The sequence below is a fragment of the Natrix helvetica genome (genome assembly GCF_964273705.1).
Source record: "Natrix helvetica genome assembly, chromosome: 1".
Taxonomy (NCBI): Eukaryota; Metazoa; Chordata; class Lepidosauria; order Squamata; family Natricidae; genus Natrix; species Natrix helvetica.
Genome location: NC_138548.1, coordinates 139,463,835 through 139,478,810, shown reverse-complemented (window position 1 = coordinate 139,478,810; position 14,976 = coordinate 139,463,835). Strand labels below are relative to the sequence as shown.

The window sequence follows — 14,976 nt, the reverse complement described above, 5'->3', positions numbered from 1 at the left end:
ATTAAATACAAAACTAAAAACCAAGACAATGGACGGTCTGGGCATGGGGCTCGTCTCTGCCGTGACAGCCATCTCTCTACTGCCAAGCAGTAGAGCCAGGTTTTCAGACTCTTCCTGTGGCCAGGAGTATGGCGGAAGGTCTCATCTCTAATGGGAGAATATTACAGAGCGCAGGGGCCGCAGAAGAAAAGGCTCTTCTCATAACCTAACCAGCCAACATTCTTTGGCCGATGGGATCCTAAGTAAGCCTCTTCCATAGGAACTATTATGGCAGGCTACACACATATCAGAGGTGGGTTGCTGCCGATTCGGCCCAGTTCAGCCAAATCAATAGTGGAATTCAGGCCTGGGTTGCAGAACCGGCAGCGACTCAGGCTTGCCACGCCCCGAACCGGTTCCCTCACTGCTGCTGGGTGTCGCTATTTTTTTTTTTTAGTTAACTGCGCATGCACAGTTCACTGTAAATTGTTCTGTGCATGTACGAATAACAGTTTACATTGAACAATGTGTGCGCAGCATGTGTCTGGTATGTGCTAGGGTTGTGAACTGGTAGTAAGACTGGCAGCAACCCACCCCTGACACACATATACATACATACAAGTGTGAAGCGATTATCATGGACTATATTTGTATTTTCAGATATCCACCATTCATAAGAAAATACAGACATAGCCAATGATTCACACTAGTAACTTACTGGAAGACAGAAATTTCATGTAAGTTTCCTACAGTGTTAATGGTAATTATATTTCACTGTAAAAAGCTGTCCTGGATTCCAGGAGGTTAGCCCTCTTTAAGTGATTGTCTGGAGGTCAGGAGAACTGTACTTCCATTTCCTTCAAGGTGAAGAGGTCTCTCAGAATGTTCCCAGAGCCAGCTTGCATAGAAAGCTTTCTTGTGTTCCTGTGAAGGCAAGTTCAGTTTCCCTTTGGACCTCTGTCAAAATGCATGGAGGTCAGGAAATCAAGGTGAGACTTGCCTATGAACTCTATTCTCTGCTTACCTTAAGCCATCCATACATTAACCTAAAGGCACAAAGAAGCATTTACTCTCTTGCAAAGCAGTTTGAAATTGCTATTTAGGGGGGTGGGTGTGGGGGAAGATTTCTAAGGAATGGAATTGCCTCTGGAATTATTTTTGTGCTTTATTATCTTTACTCGTTATTCATTTAGAAGACATCTGTAGCTACCCACCTTATGCACCATGACCCTGAGTGTCTTATAAGACATTGTAAAAACAGTAAAAAACATAAAATCTCATTTATACCATAATATATTGTTTATCTTCAATGTGTTCAGTAGTTGAATATGCCATCCATAAAAATGATAACGTATATGGTAGTTTTTAATAATATTTTTTCTCTGGATTCTTTTTTATAGAATGAGGAGCCAGTTTTTTCTAAAGATGGCAATACATTTTTTATGACAGTTCCAGTTAAACAAGGCGGTCGTGGAGAATTCCACCATATTGCTATGTTTAATGTTCAGGTGAGCTTATTTTACTTAAGTTAGATTCCAGCCACAGAAACTAATTGGACAGCTCTGAGCAAATTACTGTCTCAGCTCAACCTACTTCACAGAGTTGGTGTTGCAGGGAATAACAGTTTTTTTTTTTTTAAAAAATGTGCTTAGATTATAAATGCATACAAATAAAAATGCAATAGATAATGGATAAGTATTCCTTTTTTGCCTTGGGTGATCAGAAGTCCTTGAACATTTAGCTTTCCCATAGAATATTACACTTGTCTAAAGAGAAATGTTTGGTTCAAGGAGTGACATTACTAAAATTATTGCACACAAAAACCCTCGCTCATTTGACTGATGTGAAATGTCAGACACCAAGAAAGTTAGCATCCTACTATAATCCAAAACACTAAGTTACAGGATTTTTTAAAACTGACCACTGCTATTTTTAAAGAAATGTTATTCAAAAAAGACCTCTCCCAATTATTTTTGTGTAATTCCTTGAATGAATCACTAGCTGTGTGACAAACCAGTATGTTATATAGTGCTCCAGATGAAGTTGAAGACACTAACACAATATTGTAGTCTCTCTGTCTCTCTCTCTCTCTCTGTCTCACACACACACACACACACAACACACACACACACACATACACACACACACGATGGTCTGTGACAGAATATATCTTGCTGGAGATCTCAAGTTCTAATTGGATCAGATTAGTTCCAAATTGCCCTGCTTTCCGGAATGAAGATGTACCATAAATAAACTAGCCCCTCCATACCCCCTAATACTGTTCTCAATTTTGCGAAGAAAATTAAGAAATAAATATCTCCTAGGATGAGGAACATGCATTAAAAGATTTCCTGTCCAAAACACTAGATCCAATGAGCTTTTGATGATACAATTCTAGGCACACAGTTTTCAATTCAGTCTGAGCCAAAGACAGACAAGAGTTAGTTTTAACCCTGTACTCAAGCTCTATTTGATTCTTTTTAAAGTCAGTGAAAATATTCAATTTAATATTGATATCAATGGATATTAATACAGATCTGGATGCTAAATACAGATGTTGTTTTCATTAACAGAATACTCGATTGCACATTTACATATTATTTGTGAATTATTTCTTGCTGACCATTATTTCTTCTTTCTCCTATTTTCCTGCAAGTAGTGTATTTACCCTATTAAACTAAAACATCATCCATGCTAATAGAAGAGGATATTTGTAGCTCAGGGTTGAGCTGCGAAGTCCTTAGTGCTCTCTGAGTTGTTTTGTTTTTTGAACAAGTTTCATTACCCAAGTAGATTACACCTTCAGCTAATGCTATTTATTGTGGGAGTCAAGTATTGAGACATTGCATCTACAGTATATACTGTAATTTTCATTATCAGAAGACCAAGATAGAGTTCCTTGCTCAAGGAAATCTTTATAGTTCACTATATAAACATTAAGGGGAAAAAAACCCAACAAAATGTAATATTTGCTTTCTTGAATCCCATTGAGGTGAACCATTTAAGAACATTTAGACTGCTATAGGATGTATTGCAATTGAGAATTCAAGGAAATTAACAGTGAGATACAATAATTGTATATCTGCTGAACTGTATTCCCCCCTCCCCCCCAAAAAAAACATCCATGGATGTGTATGGACATCAGTGTTTTTTTAACACATGTGTATGCTCAGCAAAACAAATGCTATAATTTGTAAGGATAGTATCATCATCATCAATCACCATCCAAGCAGGACTTTCTCACTCATTCTCTTCCTTTCAATCCATTCACTTTTCTTTCATACAGTTTTTTTTTTAGTTTTATCCTCATTCTGTAATATGTCTCAATCCCTAGGTGCAAGGAGAGGCTCAAGGGGTCAAAATAACAGCTGCAATTATACAATTGAAAACTGACCCTTTTTTTACATGCAATTTAGGTTCATGTTGAGGTTTTTTTTACCAGTGCCAATGCCCCAGATATATTACTTTTGTATTCATCACTCACTTTTGCATTGTGTCTAGTTCCATTCATTCTTGGGCCTATCTCTATTTTACTGCAAACTTAAATAACCCATTTTCATTGCATTCAACTTACCATACATTTTTTTTTATTCCTGACATAATCAACTTACATTTTCATACAAAACAGTATCAAGATGCACCCGCTTATACAAGGCCATTTTTGCCTATTTCAACAAATATTCATTCTTCACAATAGCCTGCATACTATGTGCTATCTTTCTACCACCATTTGTCTGGGCATTCATTTTCCCATCTTCAGTCAACATGTTACCAAGGTACACAAAGTCAGCTATTTGCTTATTTTTTACCGTTTGTATAAAATTTGTGTTAATTCATTCATTCCATTTCACCTGCCAAATACAAATACCTTGAGCTTTGATTCATGAATTTTCAGATTCATGTTTCTCACTACATCACACAATATATGTAATGTTTTCTGAAAACCGTTCGTGCTCCCAGGAAAAATTGCAGCATTGTTTGCATGCAGAAATATAAACATATACCTTTCTCAGTCAACAAATCTTAAGCAACATTATGAGAATTCGTATAGATATATCTATAAATACATTTTGACACCACCACCTTGACAACATACTTTCTTATCTTACTCCCTACTAAATATATTCCATATTTCTCATGCATCTTTCCTCTCTTAATTTTACAAACCCTAAATGTATCTATTTTTTTATTTTTCATTTCATTTGTTAATTTGTGTTTTGTTCCGTTCATTTCTCTTACTTTCAAGTTGCAACCTGTTATATGTTATATGTACGTATGTTATATGTTATATGTAGTTGAGTGATACCAAAGGGGCCCATAGAATTTGACCCCTGCTGCCAATCATTGCTTTGATCAATTAAGGAAAGTCATGGCGGAAAAAAGGTTAAATGTATTATTTTTTGCAGATCAAAAATGAACAATTTAGCATACGACATCTGACATCAGGGAACTGGGAAGTTATAAAAATCTTGGCATATGACGAAAATACCCAAAAGATGTGAGCATTATTTTTCTTTGTCTGTTCAGGTAAAATATCTGTGTTATCAAGATAGATTCAATGTTTTTTGGTATAGCGATGTTAATTATGTTTCTTTTGTTATTAAATGCTAATATCAGCCATGAACTATAAGTACTAAGACAAACTGTATTTAATCTCTTGATATAGGAACTTTTCTTGAATATTAAAATAAGGCTAGGCTGTAATAAAGTCTGCTTCAAAGTATTCCTTGAAATAAAAAAAAATCTAAACACTGGGTTAGGCAACAAAATTTCCAAGTGGTCTTGCTTTAGAATAGTCAGATCATTAGGACTTAAAAATTAAATACATTTTCACCCTGGGATCTCCCATTTTAAAAATCTGCTTAACTTCGAGAATAATAAGGAATAGTTCTTCCTGTTTTTTCTAGGTTGTAAATGGATGTGCTTCCCAGTAGTGTTAACAGAAAGGATTTCTCAGGAACTCCTGAAAAATATAATTTATTAATAATTACCTTTGTTAAGATTTCAATCCTGTGTTGCATAGAAATAAACCTTGTTGAATGTGATGACATTTATAAAGGGTTTCATTTAAATATGTAGAAGTGTTGAAGCCATTTTCCAATATAGCAGATGTTTAATTATGGGTGTCTGGTAGGAGAATGAGCTAAAGCCTCTGTTGTCTTTTAATATCTCTTTTCTCTTTAATACAAGCAAGGTGGGTACTTTGAAAACCTGCATTCTTTTTTCTCGGAACAAGATCAATTGTTCTGCCTGATCATTAGTTAATTTACTTCTCCCTTTTAATCTGGGAGAATTAAGGCAGACAATCTCTTCTGAGCACAAAACAGTAAGACTCCTGATAAAAACAAGTGTTTTAATCATTAATTAAGCTCATCTGAATAGAACATAGCATATCAATAGTCCAATTTGTATTTTATTTTTTACAAAACCAGGTATGCTAATTTTCGAGTTTCCTTCTTAATCACCTGAGGACATTTTCTAGTCAACATGAGTGATCATGATGTTCCTGATGATAAAACTGTATTATGGCCAAAAAATGAATTGGATATCTTATCCTGAAAGGGGAAAAATAAGTCTAGAATTGCAAAGCTTCTTTGCTGATGAAAAATTAGGAGCAATATAAAGAAATAAGCCAATCTCAAGATGTTTTGTGGATAGACCCTTCAATCGAGCTTATGCAAAGAATGATTCTGCTCTTCTTCTATATCACTGAAAACCTTAGGTCTGATGTTCATTATGTTTATTATTCTACATCAAATTAGTTCATATTCATCAGGGCTAAAGGTTTTTTTCTCTCTCATTTTGCCAGTTATTTTTTAAGTACTGAGAATTCACCAAGAGGAAGACAATTACATAGGTAAGCAGATCTGGTGTGATGTGATTCCTAAGTGATTGACAGGGCTGTGTCTCTTTGTTTACAAAAATGCTATTAACTTAAATGTCAAAAAAGATCCCGTGCATACCTTAGAAATTCTGCATGAATATGTGGATTTATAAAAGAAGCAAATTTCATAGGAACAATATATATTATGACAGAAAGATAATAACCCCAAGACATTCTTCACAGTATAATACTAAGCCTAGTTAGCATTTTATATGCATTGGAAAATGCCAAGGAAATTTAAGTAATAAAAATGAAGTTACAGTCAGTGTTCTCTTTCACTATAAGCATGGTGTTCACAAATACTGTACATATTTCCACATCCTCCATTTCCCACTGCATTCCTTTGCTAGAGAAAAAAATGGTGATACGTAGGGAACAAGTTTGAGAAAAGAAGCAATGTAGCCCTGTTCAGTATAGGTAGTCCATGTCTCACAACTGCTTGCTTAGTGACCGCTCAAAGTTACAGTGGCACTGAAAAAATGACTTATATCCATTTTTCCTTCTTATCACCATTGTAGCATGACCATGGTCACATAATCAACATTCAGATGCTTGGCAACTGATTCATATTTATGATGGTTGCACTGTCCCGGGGTCATGGGTTCACCTTTTGTGAACTTCTGACAAGCAGTCAATGGCGATTCACTTAACAACTATGTTACCAACTTAACAACTGCAGGGACTCCCTTAACAACTATCAAGAGAGGTCATTAAATGTGGCAAAACTTAACTTAACAACTGTCTCGCTTGGTAACATAAGTTCTGGGCTCAATTGTGATCGTAAATTGAGGATTATCTGTAGTGTCTGAAATATTGACAATTAAAACCAAAGATTTGTTTCTTATAATAATATATTTGCACTGCATATTAGCTGCAGGTTTTCTTGTGCTTGATCTTTTTTTTTTCACTTCCTTAGTGTGTCAACAACTGAACTGCTGAATCGTCAATGCCTCTCATGCAATTTTATGAAAGATCATTGTACATATTTTAATGCAAAGTTTAGTCCTGCAATCAAGTATTTCATTCTACAGTGTAAGGGTAAGCCAGGCTCTCTTTGTACTGTTATTACACTTTTTTTAAAAAATGAAATGGTTTTGAACTTCAAAAAAATAATGTATCTCATTAATAGGCTTTTGTACTGATTAATTTGATCATTACTATGATAGAATGGTTTATGAAACAAAGAACCAAGGGAGAGGGATGGCTAGAAGTAATTGTATAAAAGAAATTGTATTCCTTTATTCACTAGTTATTTAAACTATTTAAAAGGATATTCTTCAATGTATTCTCCTGCTATCAAATTACACACAACCAAAAGTCTGGATAGTTGCAGATCTAGATCACATTTGTCAATCAGTGACATAAATAACATTCTTGTTATCATTAGTAAAATGCCCAGGAAGGTTATGGAGGTTGCCGGAGAATCAACTACATACACAGATGTTTGTTTGTTTGTTTTACTTACTTACTGCTACAGTCATTTCACAGTCCAGTTGTAAAGGGAAACATTTCTAAAGACATCCTGTACTGCAGATTGCAATACCATAAGAGGAGGAAGAGGAGGAGAAAGAATACAAGTGTTTATGTAGAAGCAAGGATGTTTTAATTTGAATTCCTGCATTGAGCAGGGAGGGGACAGGTTTGACATCCTGAAAGGTCCCTTCCATATCTATTATTCTACGAAATCAGGTGCCCTCTGCACTGGGGTACTCTTATCTGTACATTGAATCAAAGCTACAAGATGTTTGGATATGTTTCTTCTGAGATTTCCACTCAGTTTTCTAATGGCCTCCAAATGACTTTGCAAAGTCTGAATGCTCCCTGTTCTCTCTTTGATTTAATAGTAGCTGCAGGTACCCTGTGCTTTATATAATCAGGCTATTAATCGCTCTATGTGTCAATTTCTCAGCTGTAAAATTGAAATGATGAAGATAATAACAATCACGCATTTATTATTTCCCAGAAGACTATGCTATTGCCTTGGCATTAATGGGACCATTCATATGCTAAGTATTAAAGCATATGCCTTAGTAGTTTGGAAAACTGTGACTTGGAATAATTTATGTTTTGCTTTAGTTTTTCTTAAATTGAGAAATCCACAGCTAGTTTGTTTTATTTGCTTCCTCTGTGTGCTTGTCCTTCGGTGTTTTACAGGTCCTGGTGTTCCGATTGTCAGCCTGCACAGCACAGTTAATCCTGAACGTAAGTTATACCAGTTCATTGGGGATTTTCTTGTGAGTTTTCTCCCTTTCAATTGAGACCTTCAGGAAATTAATTTCTAAATCTCATCTTAATTACAACCTAGGTATAAACATGCACATAAGCAATAAGGACAGAGTGAAATTAATACAGTAGCTATAACTTATCAGGGATTTTTCAGACTGATCTTCCATTATTACATACTCTTTATTTCCCATTAATGCTTACAATAATTAGGTGGCACACTGGTACAATCTCTTTAAATAACTATGCAAATTGAGTTCCTATTACAGTACTTCTAAGATATGCTTTAAAATACTTTGAAGGTCTAATACAATTAGTCTGGATAAAGGAATTGTATCTGGGTGCCTGTTATCTAATTGATCCTTTTTTAATGATACAAATATGTGTACTTAAACCTATCTGTTTAAGCAATTCAACACATTCATGTGCACACATACAAATAAAGCACATATGCAGTATAGTACTCACAAATACATATAGGTTTTCTACATAAGTAACTTTTCTATGTAAGTATTTTTTTTCAAAATATCTCCTCTTAGGAAAAAAGCTGGGATCTTAACTTCACGTTTGACTAGTATTACCCTAGTGTGTCCAAAAATAAAATGTTGCTGACTTTGTTTTTATACTTGGAACATACTTTTCTCTAACAAACAACTTCCATTGTACCTGATTCCTTTATGTAAAAGCCAAATTGCATATGTGGGAAAAAAATATATGACACATTATGGAGTAAAACGTATGTTCTGCTGAGTTCACCTTTAAGATAATATATACAAAGCCTAGAGAGGCGGGCTGACGTCACTACAACACAACATGCAATCTTGGAGCTCCAGGATTGCTGTTGATATTCCCTTTTCTGTCTTTCAGCTCACCCTAGGAGCCATCCAGGCAGAAAGCCATTTTTTTATGTTGCCTTTGTTACATTTGTGTTGCATTTGTGCTGATAAATAAATAAATAGTATCAATCTATTTCAAGCTATTTAGCTCTCATCAGCTAGCCATACCCTTACTGGGAATGTAAGGGTATGGCTAGCTGATGAGAGATAAACACACACACACACACACACACACACACACACACACACACACTTTTATTATTGGACATGTTGAAGATGATGTAATGAACTATTATAATATAAATGAACCCATATTTAGAATACCTCATTTAAAATAATGAAATATTAGTGACAGTCAAACAAATGAAGTACTATAATAATAATGTATACAAATATACTTGATTGACAATATGTGACTTTATATAAAATTTAAGAGGTGACTATGGAAAGGATGCACAAAAACCTTGTAACCAATCGACAGATTTTACGGAATGGAAGATGTCTTTTATGTTACATGTTTTGTTTGTTTATGTTTGCTTTCAAAATAAAAACTTTTTTTTAAAAAAGATAATATACACAAAGCCAAAGACCTATAAAAAGTACTGTATGCATTAGGTGTCATTTATCAGACTGAACATTGATTGAACATATGAAGATTATCCTTGCATTTAGCAAAATCAAACACAGGACAAAGTGCTGACTCCATATAGTTAGGCCATGCATCTTTTGGTTTAGTGACTTCTATTTCCAATTGGAAATGCAGGCTAAAACTCCAGCTGTAGTTGCCAAAGAATCTGGTCACAAAGGCTCAGTAATTGAAGTCTAGTTGGGTCACATCTGTAATATTATAGGAAGTTTTGGCTTAACATTCTCCAAGTCTTATAGTTCTTTTTAATTGAAATAAGACCTAATAGATATTAATGGAAAAGGTGAATGAAATGTATCTCTCTATATACAATATGTATGCATATACAGTATATACATATTTATTTTACTCTTTAGAGATGGCTTTCCAAAAATAGGTCTTTAAAAATATGGACGGCACCTGTCATATAAATTGTATTTTAAAATTTCCCTCCAATTAAGCATGCAACTACATTGGTTCCTTTCTTTGCCTTTTTATTTTACAGAGTTTTATATTTTAGAAAGTAACTCGGTTTTAAAAGAAGCAATTTCAATGAGAAAAGAACTACAAACAGAAACTAGAATGCTTCACATTGATGACTATGGTAAACATACTAGAAAATTTTGGAAATGGCAATATATATTTTCAAATAGTATTTTTAATTCATCTTTCAAACTACCAGCCTTTAATGTTTTGCTCTTTTCTTAAAAGAACTTCCTTTACAGTTAACATTTCCAAAGGATTTCTCAGATCGAAATATGTACCCACTTCTCCTAATAGTGTAAGTATTACCCTGATATTATTAAAATTTGTGAAATTGATGTATTATATTGTTGACGTATCATATCGCCCCAAGAATGGCCATTTTAGTTACAAAAATAGTCCTCCCAATAGTGACCTCTAAACCCTGTTGGGATGACATCATATGTTCCAGGGGTGGGTTTCAACATTTTAACTATCTATTCTGTGGGTGTGGCCTATTTTGTGCGTGTGGCTTAGGGTCATATGACTGGATTGGCATGGCCAACTTGATGTCATTCACCAGGAAATGTCATGGATTAGGTAAAAGGTGGTGAAGCTCACTTGACAACGCTCTTGCTTTGCAACCGAAATTTTGGGCTCAATTGTAGTCATAAGTCAAGGACTATCTCTGCCTTCCTGTGCATGGCAGCCTTGTCCTACTAAACTCCTTCTCCTTTCTGGCAATTTTTCTCTCTGTTAGAGGCACCAAAATAATCCAGACAATGTAAGGTTTCCTGCTGCAGCAGGGGGTTGGACTAGATGACCTCTGAGTAGCCTTCTAGCCCTAAATTGTTCTGCTGCTTTTCTTTCTTTCTTTCTTTCTTTCTTTCTTTCTTTCTTTCTTTCTTTCTTTCTTTCTTTCTTTCTTTCTTTCTTTCTTTCTTTCTTTCTTTCTTTCTTTCTTTCTTTCTTTCTCCCATCCCCCTGTGGGAAGCAACCAACCCCCCTCCCAAAAAAAAGGATTACTCTCAGAAAGATTCATTCCATATGCCTGCCATATAGATAATGAGATAATGAGCCTATAAAGAGTTTGGCTCCATTCACAAGCAAGGAATGATCCAAACCCTTTTAGAAATACAAAGCCCATATTGCACAGACCCCAAAACTAATAATCCTACCTTTTATCCAGTTTGTTCAGTTGACCCAGAAATAAACTGCTGAATGTCACTTTGCAAACTTCCTTTTGAGCAGCTTTTAAATTTAATGCAGGTTTCAATTTAAAGTTTGCAGCATTAAGACTTGTGGACTTCAACTCCCAGAATTCCACAGCCAGCAAAGCAACCTTGGCAACTTTAAGACTTGTGGACTTCAACTCCCAGAATTCCACAGCCAGGCATGCTCAGTTCTGATTTAAAGCAACAGCATTTTTTTTTTCTAATTTGCTGAATCCTGGTTAAAAAGTGAGTTTCCTTCTTTCTTTTTCTTTCTTTTTCTTTCTCCCTTCTCTTCCTCCCTCCCCCCCCCGTCTTTTGGTTTTTAAAACCTCTTTTCCATTGCCTGAATTGGGGAATTACTACTGGTCCTGTCCGGTACGCCAGATTTTCACTACCTCTTCGGGCATATCAGACAGGACTGGGCGGAACCCACCATCATGCAGCTATAATTTTATTAAGGATCACATAAATGATTTAAAAAAAAACAGAAAAAATCTTTATTCTCATTTATGGGGGGATTGGAGGAATTGTTTACTGTGTAATCCAAGATGGATCTATATTACCTATCTTTGTCAATTTTTTGATTCTTTTCCATTTTCAAAAACTTAGAACTTATAATAACTTTATTGTCACTTTGAATACACACTAATCGGCATACATTAAAATGAAATTTCATTGCTTACAGGTCTCAAAGGGTCACCGCCTCCAATAAACACTACATAAACATGACTAAATAAATAAATACAAAATTTATATACATAATATGTATATAACCACATATTATATGACACAGAGAAACAACACAATCTAGTTTGGATGTACATGGTGAGAAAAACGAATCTTGCAAGTTTACCAGATGGATGGCATAGGAAACAAAGCTGTTACAGAATCTGGTTTTTGTAGAATTGATGCTGACTTATGGTAAACTGCAAATTTTGATGGGATTGTATTATTCAACTGCCATATCAATCAAGCCCTCAGCTTCTTTTTTTAATATTCCAGTTGTAAACCATTGCCAGATTTTATCTTTATCCACTTTCTCTTTGATTTTTTTTTAGATTTTGATCATGAAGTGCTTTTCCTTGCCAGCATTCTGTTCTTTTGTTGTTGTTGTTGTTGTTGTTGTTGTTGTTGTTACTTTGATATTCATTTGATGTTTTGTTTCCTGCACATTCAGTAAGCTCCAATTTGTATCAGTGCTTGTTCTTGGCGGTCTTTTATGTAATCAGTCAGTGCATGTTTTTTTTCTTTTTTTGACCATTTGTTCAACTTGAAATAAACCTCTGCCTCCATTTCTGCAGGACAGGTATTATTAATATATTATTGGAATGATACCTGTATGATTGTTTCTAATAAATTTAAAGGGTAGTGACATGCAGTAGTTATCAAATTTGAAACGTTCTGTCCCTACCACAAATACACTAATCATAAAACACTTCAAAAGTGCCCAGAGTACATGCTTGCTTTGTACCTGTAAGACCAATTTCAAACACAATGGACAGTCTGAACATTTCTGGAATGGTCAGAACAGCATCAGAACACATTTAACAAGGTCAGAACAATCTGCTTTGCGCTAAAAATGCTTAAAATCCAAAACATTTTTCCCACACATACTGATGATGTTAAACAAGTTCAAACCATATTGAAAGAGTAAAAATGGCATCTAGGCACTATTCACATCCAAAATTCCTAACAGATTAAGCCAATTTTAAATGAAATTTAGAGGTGGGCACTTTCTGTATCCTCTTTAATTTTTGTCTATTTTGGACATGCAGAAACATTACAGGCCTGTAGTTTCTGATTAGGAAAAAAAGATGTAAACTGGCACAAACCACTTGAATAAGTTATTATTAACATTGAAAAACTATAAGAAATAATCAAGATCCTCCTATCCTTTTTTACAATTCTAACAAGAGTTTGCTCGGGTATGTGAAAATGAGGGGAAATGACTATGCAATTCACAGCCATCATCAGTTTTATGGGAAAGTGGCAATTTGAATAATGATGAAGGGATCATTTTTATACCTTGCAGCTCATACTGATATTATGTATTATAGCAACATAAAAATGGTCCTGTGGTTTGTTTTTGTTTTACCTCCTGGGTAATTGTTACTGGTGCCTCATAAAACATATAGAATGCCATTAAAGGAGCCGAGGAAAATAAAATGAAATACCATACTACATTAAAAAGTTGCAGCCCTCAGTGAATGGATATCATGATTTCTTAAAGAAAGCTTTTTGTCCATTGAGTTATAATATTACTGAATAGATAATATATAAATGAGAAGAATGAGCAGAGGAGAATCTACTTTAAGATGTTTCTTCCTCTCTTTTTAATAATATTGAAGGAGAAATTACCACTAACTATAGTTCTCATATTAAAGTGACTTCAGGGACACCCTTGGCATAACATAAATATTTGATTTTAAAAATGATGTATTTAATCAGTATCAGCACATTCATGGAATGATCTGTAAAATGAAAGAGTTATAATTTACTCTATAGTTATTTATTTATTTACTATGGATTTATTTGTTCTCTAGAGTTCTTAAACTGCACATGGTCATTTCTTATTGAAGTTGGTTTATAAGCTTATAAGCCCAAGTAAGTAAGTAAATAAGTACATAAATAAACAATTCCAATAGAATTTGGACACTGTTATTGCCTTCTTTTTCTAAATGGGTTGAATAAAATGTGGAACAATTATGTAGCTCTCATGGCTGTCTGGTTGTGGACATGTATATATCTGTTTAATTGCCAATGAAATAACTTAGGATATAAATAAGGTTAACTACCCTACTGTTTCTTTCTTTCACCAGAAGGAATTCTCAACATATGACTTGTTTACCTGCAGGCCATTACTTATTTTCCCGATTCACATAACTACTTTTAAGAATCTTCTAATTTGTTTCATTTTTCATTAATAAATACTATCATAATAAATACTATACAATAATTACTATCATATAATATATATGTATGTATGTATTTATGTATGTATGTATGGATAAACCAGAAACCAAAAAACAAGAGATGAATAAAGAACATTTTATTTTATATAAAAATAATTTAAATTAAAAAATTAAAGCAGCCTAAAATATTTAGGCAAGGTAGGAGAGTATTAGATTTTATACAATATAAATAAGTCTGTTATAAAAAGCAAGTGAGATTTCTTGAGAACATTCTACAGATTGATATCTCAGTTCAGCAAGTTCATTAGATAATTACTTTTACCTTGCATGGGACATTTTCTCATTAAAAATGTTGAGATGTCCGGACAGCCAAAATTCTGATGAACGAAAACCTAACAGATATAATTGAAATAAAAGGGAATAAAAGGTGTAAGACTCAAAAATGAAGAATATAAGACCCAAGCTTACACTGGTGATTTAGTATTTGTTTTAGAGGATCCATTAGAATCTAGTCTGAAGTTAATTCAAAAATTAGAAGAATATGGGGAGATGGCAGGATTAAAAATTAATAAAAGCAAAACAAAAATGATAACTAAGAATATGACAAAAAAGAAAGAAGAATTGGAATTAGTGACTAAAATGCAAACAATTAAGAAAGTGAAATACCTGGGGATTTGGGTGTCAACAAAGTGTTCTACAATTAAAGATGATAATTCTAATAAACTAATGACACAAATAAAGAAAGATTTGGAAAAATATTCAGTTATCACTAATGGGGTGTGAAGCCACAGTTAAAATGAATATTTTACCAAGAATTTTATTTTTGTTGCAAGCCACACCT

At 34.1% G+C, this 14,976-nt stretch overlaps 1 protein-coding gene across 3 annotated transcripts in view; it reads left to right on the top strand.

Moving 5' to 3' along the window:
- DPP10 (dipeptidyl peptidase like 10) overlaps positions 1 to 14,976 on the top strand; it is a 652,197-nt gene that overhangs the window by 606,871 nt on the left and 30,350 nt on the right. For all 3 annotated transcript variants that reach the window (XM_081939815.1, XM_081939814.1, XM_081939813.1), the window contains exons 13-19: positions 1,380 to 1,487; positions 4,386 to 4,477; positions 5,789 to 5,836; positions 6,780 to 6,901; positions 8,018 to 8,065; positions 10,053 to 10,151; positions 10,259 to 10,328. In XM_081939815.1, coding sequence (XP_081795941.1) covers positions 1,380 to 1,487; positions 4,386 to 4,477; positions 5,789 to 5,836; positions 6,780 to 6,901; positions 8,018 to 8,065; positions 10,053 to 10,151; positions 10,259 to 10,328 — 587 coding nt within the window. The remainder of the gene's footprint in view (positions 1 to 1,379; positions 1,488 to 4,385; positions 4,478 to 5,788; positions 5,837 to 6,779; positions 6,902 to 8,017; positions 8,066 to 10,052; positions 10,152 to 10,258; positions 10,329 to 14,976) is intronic.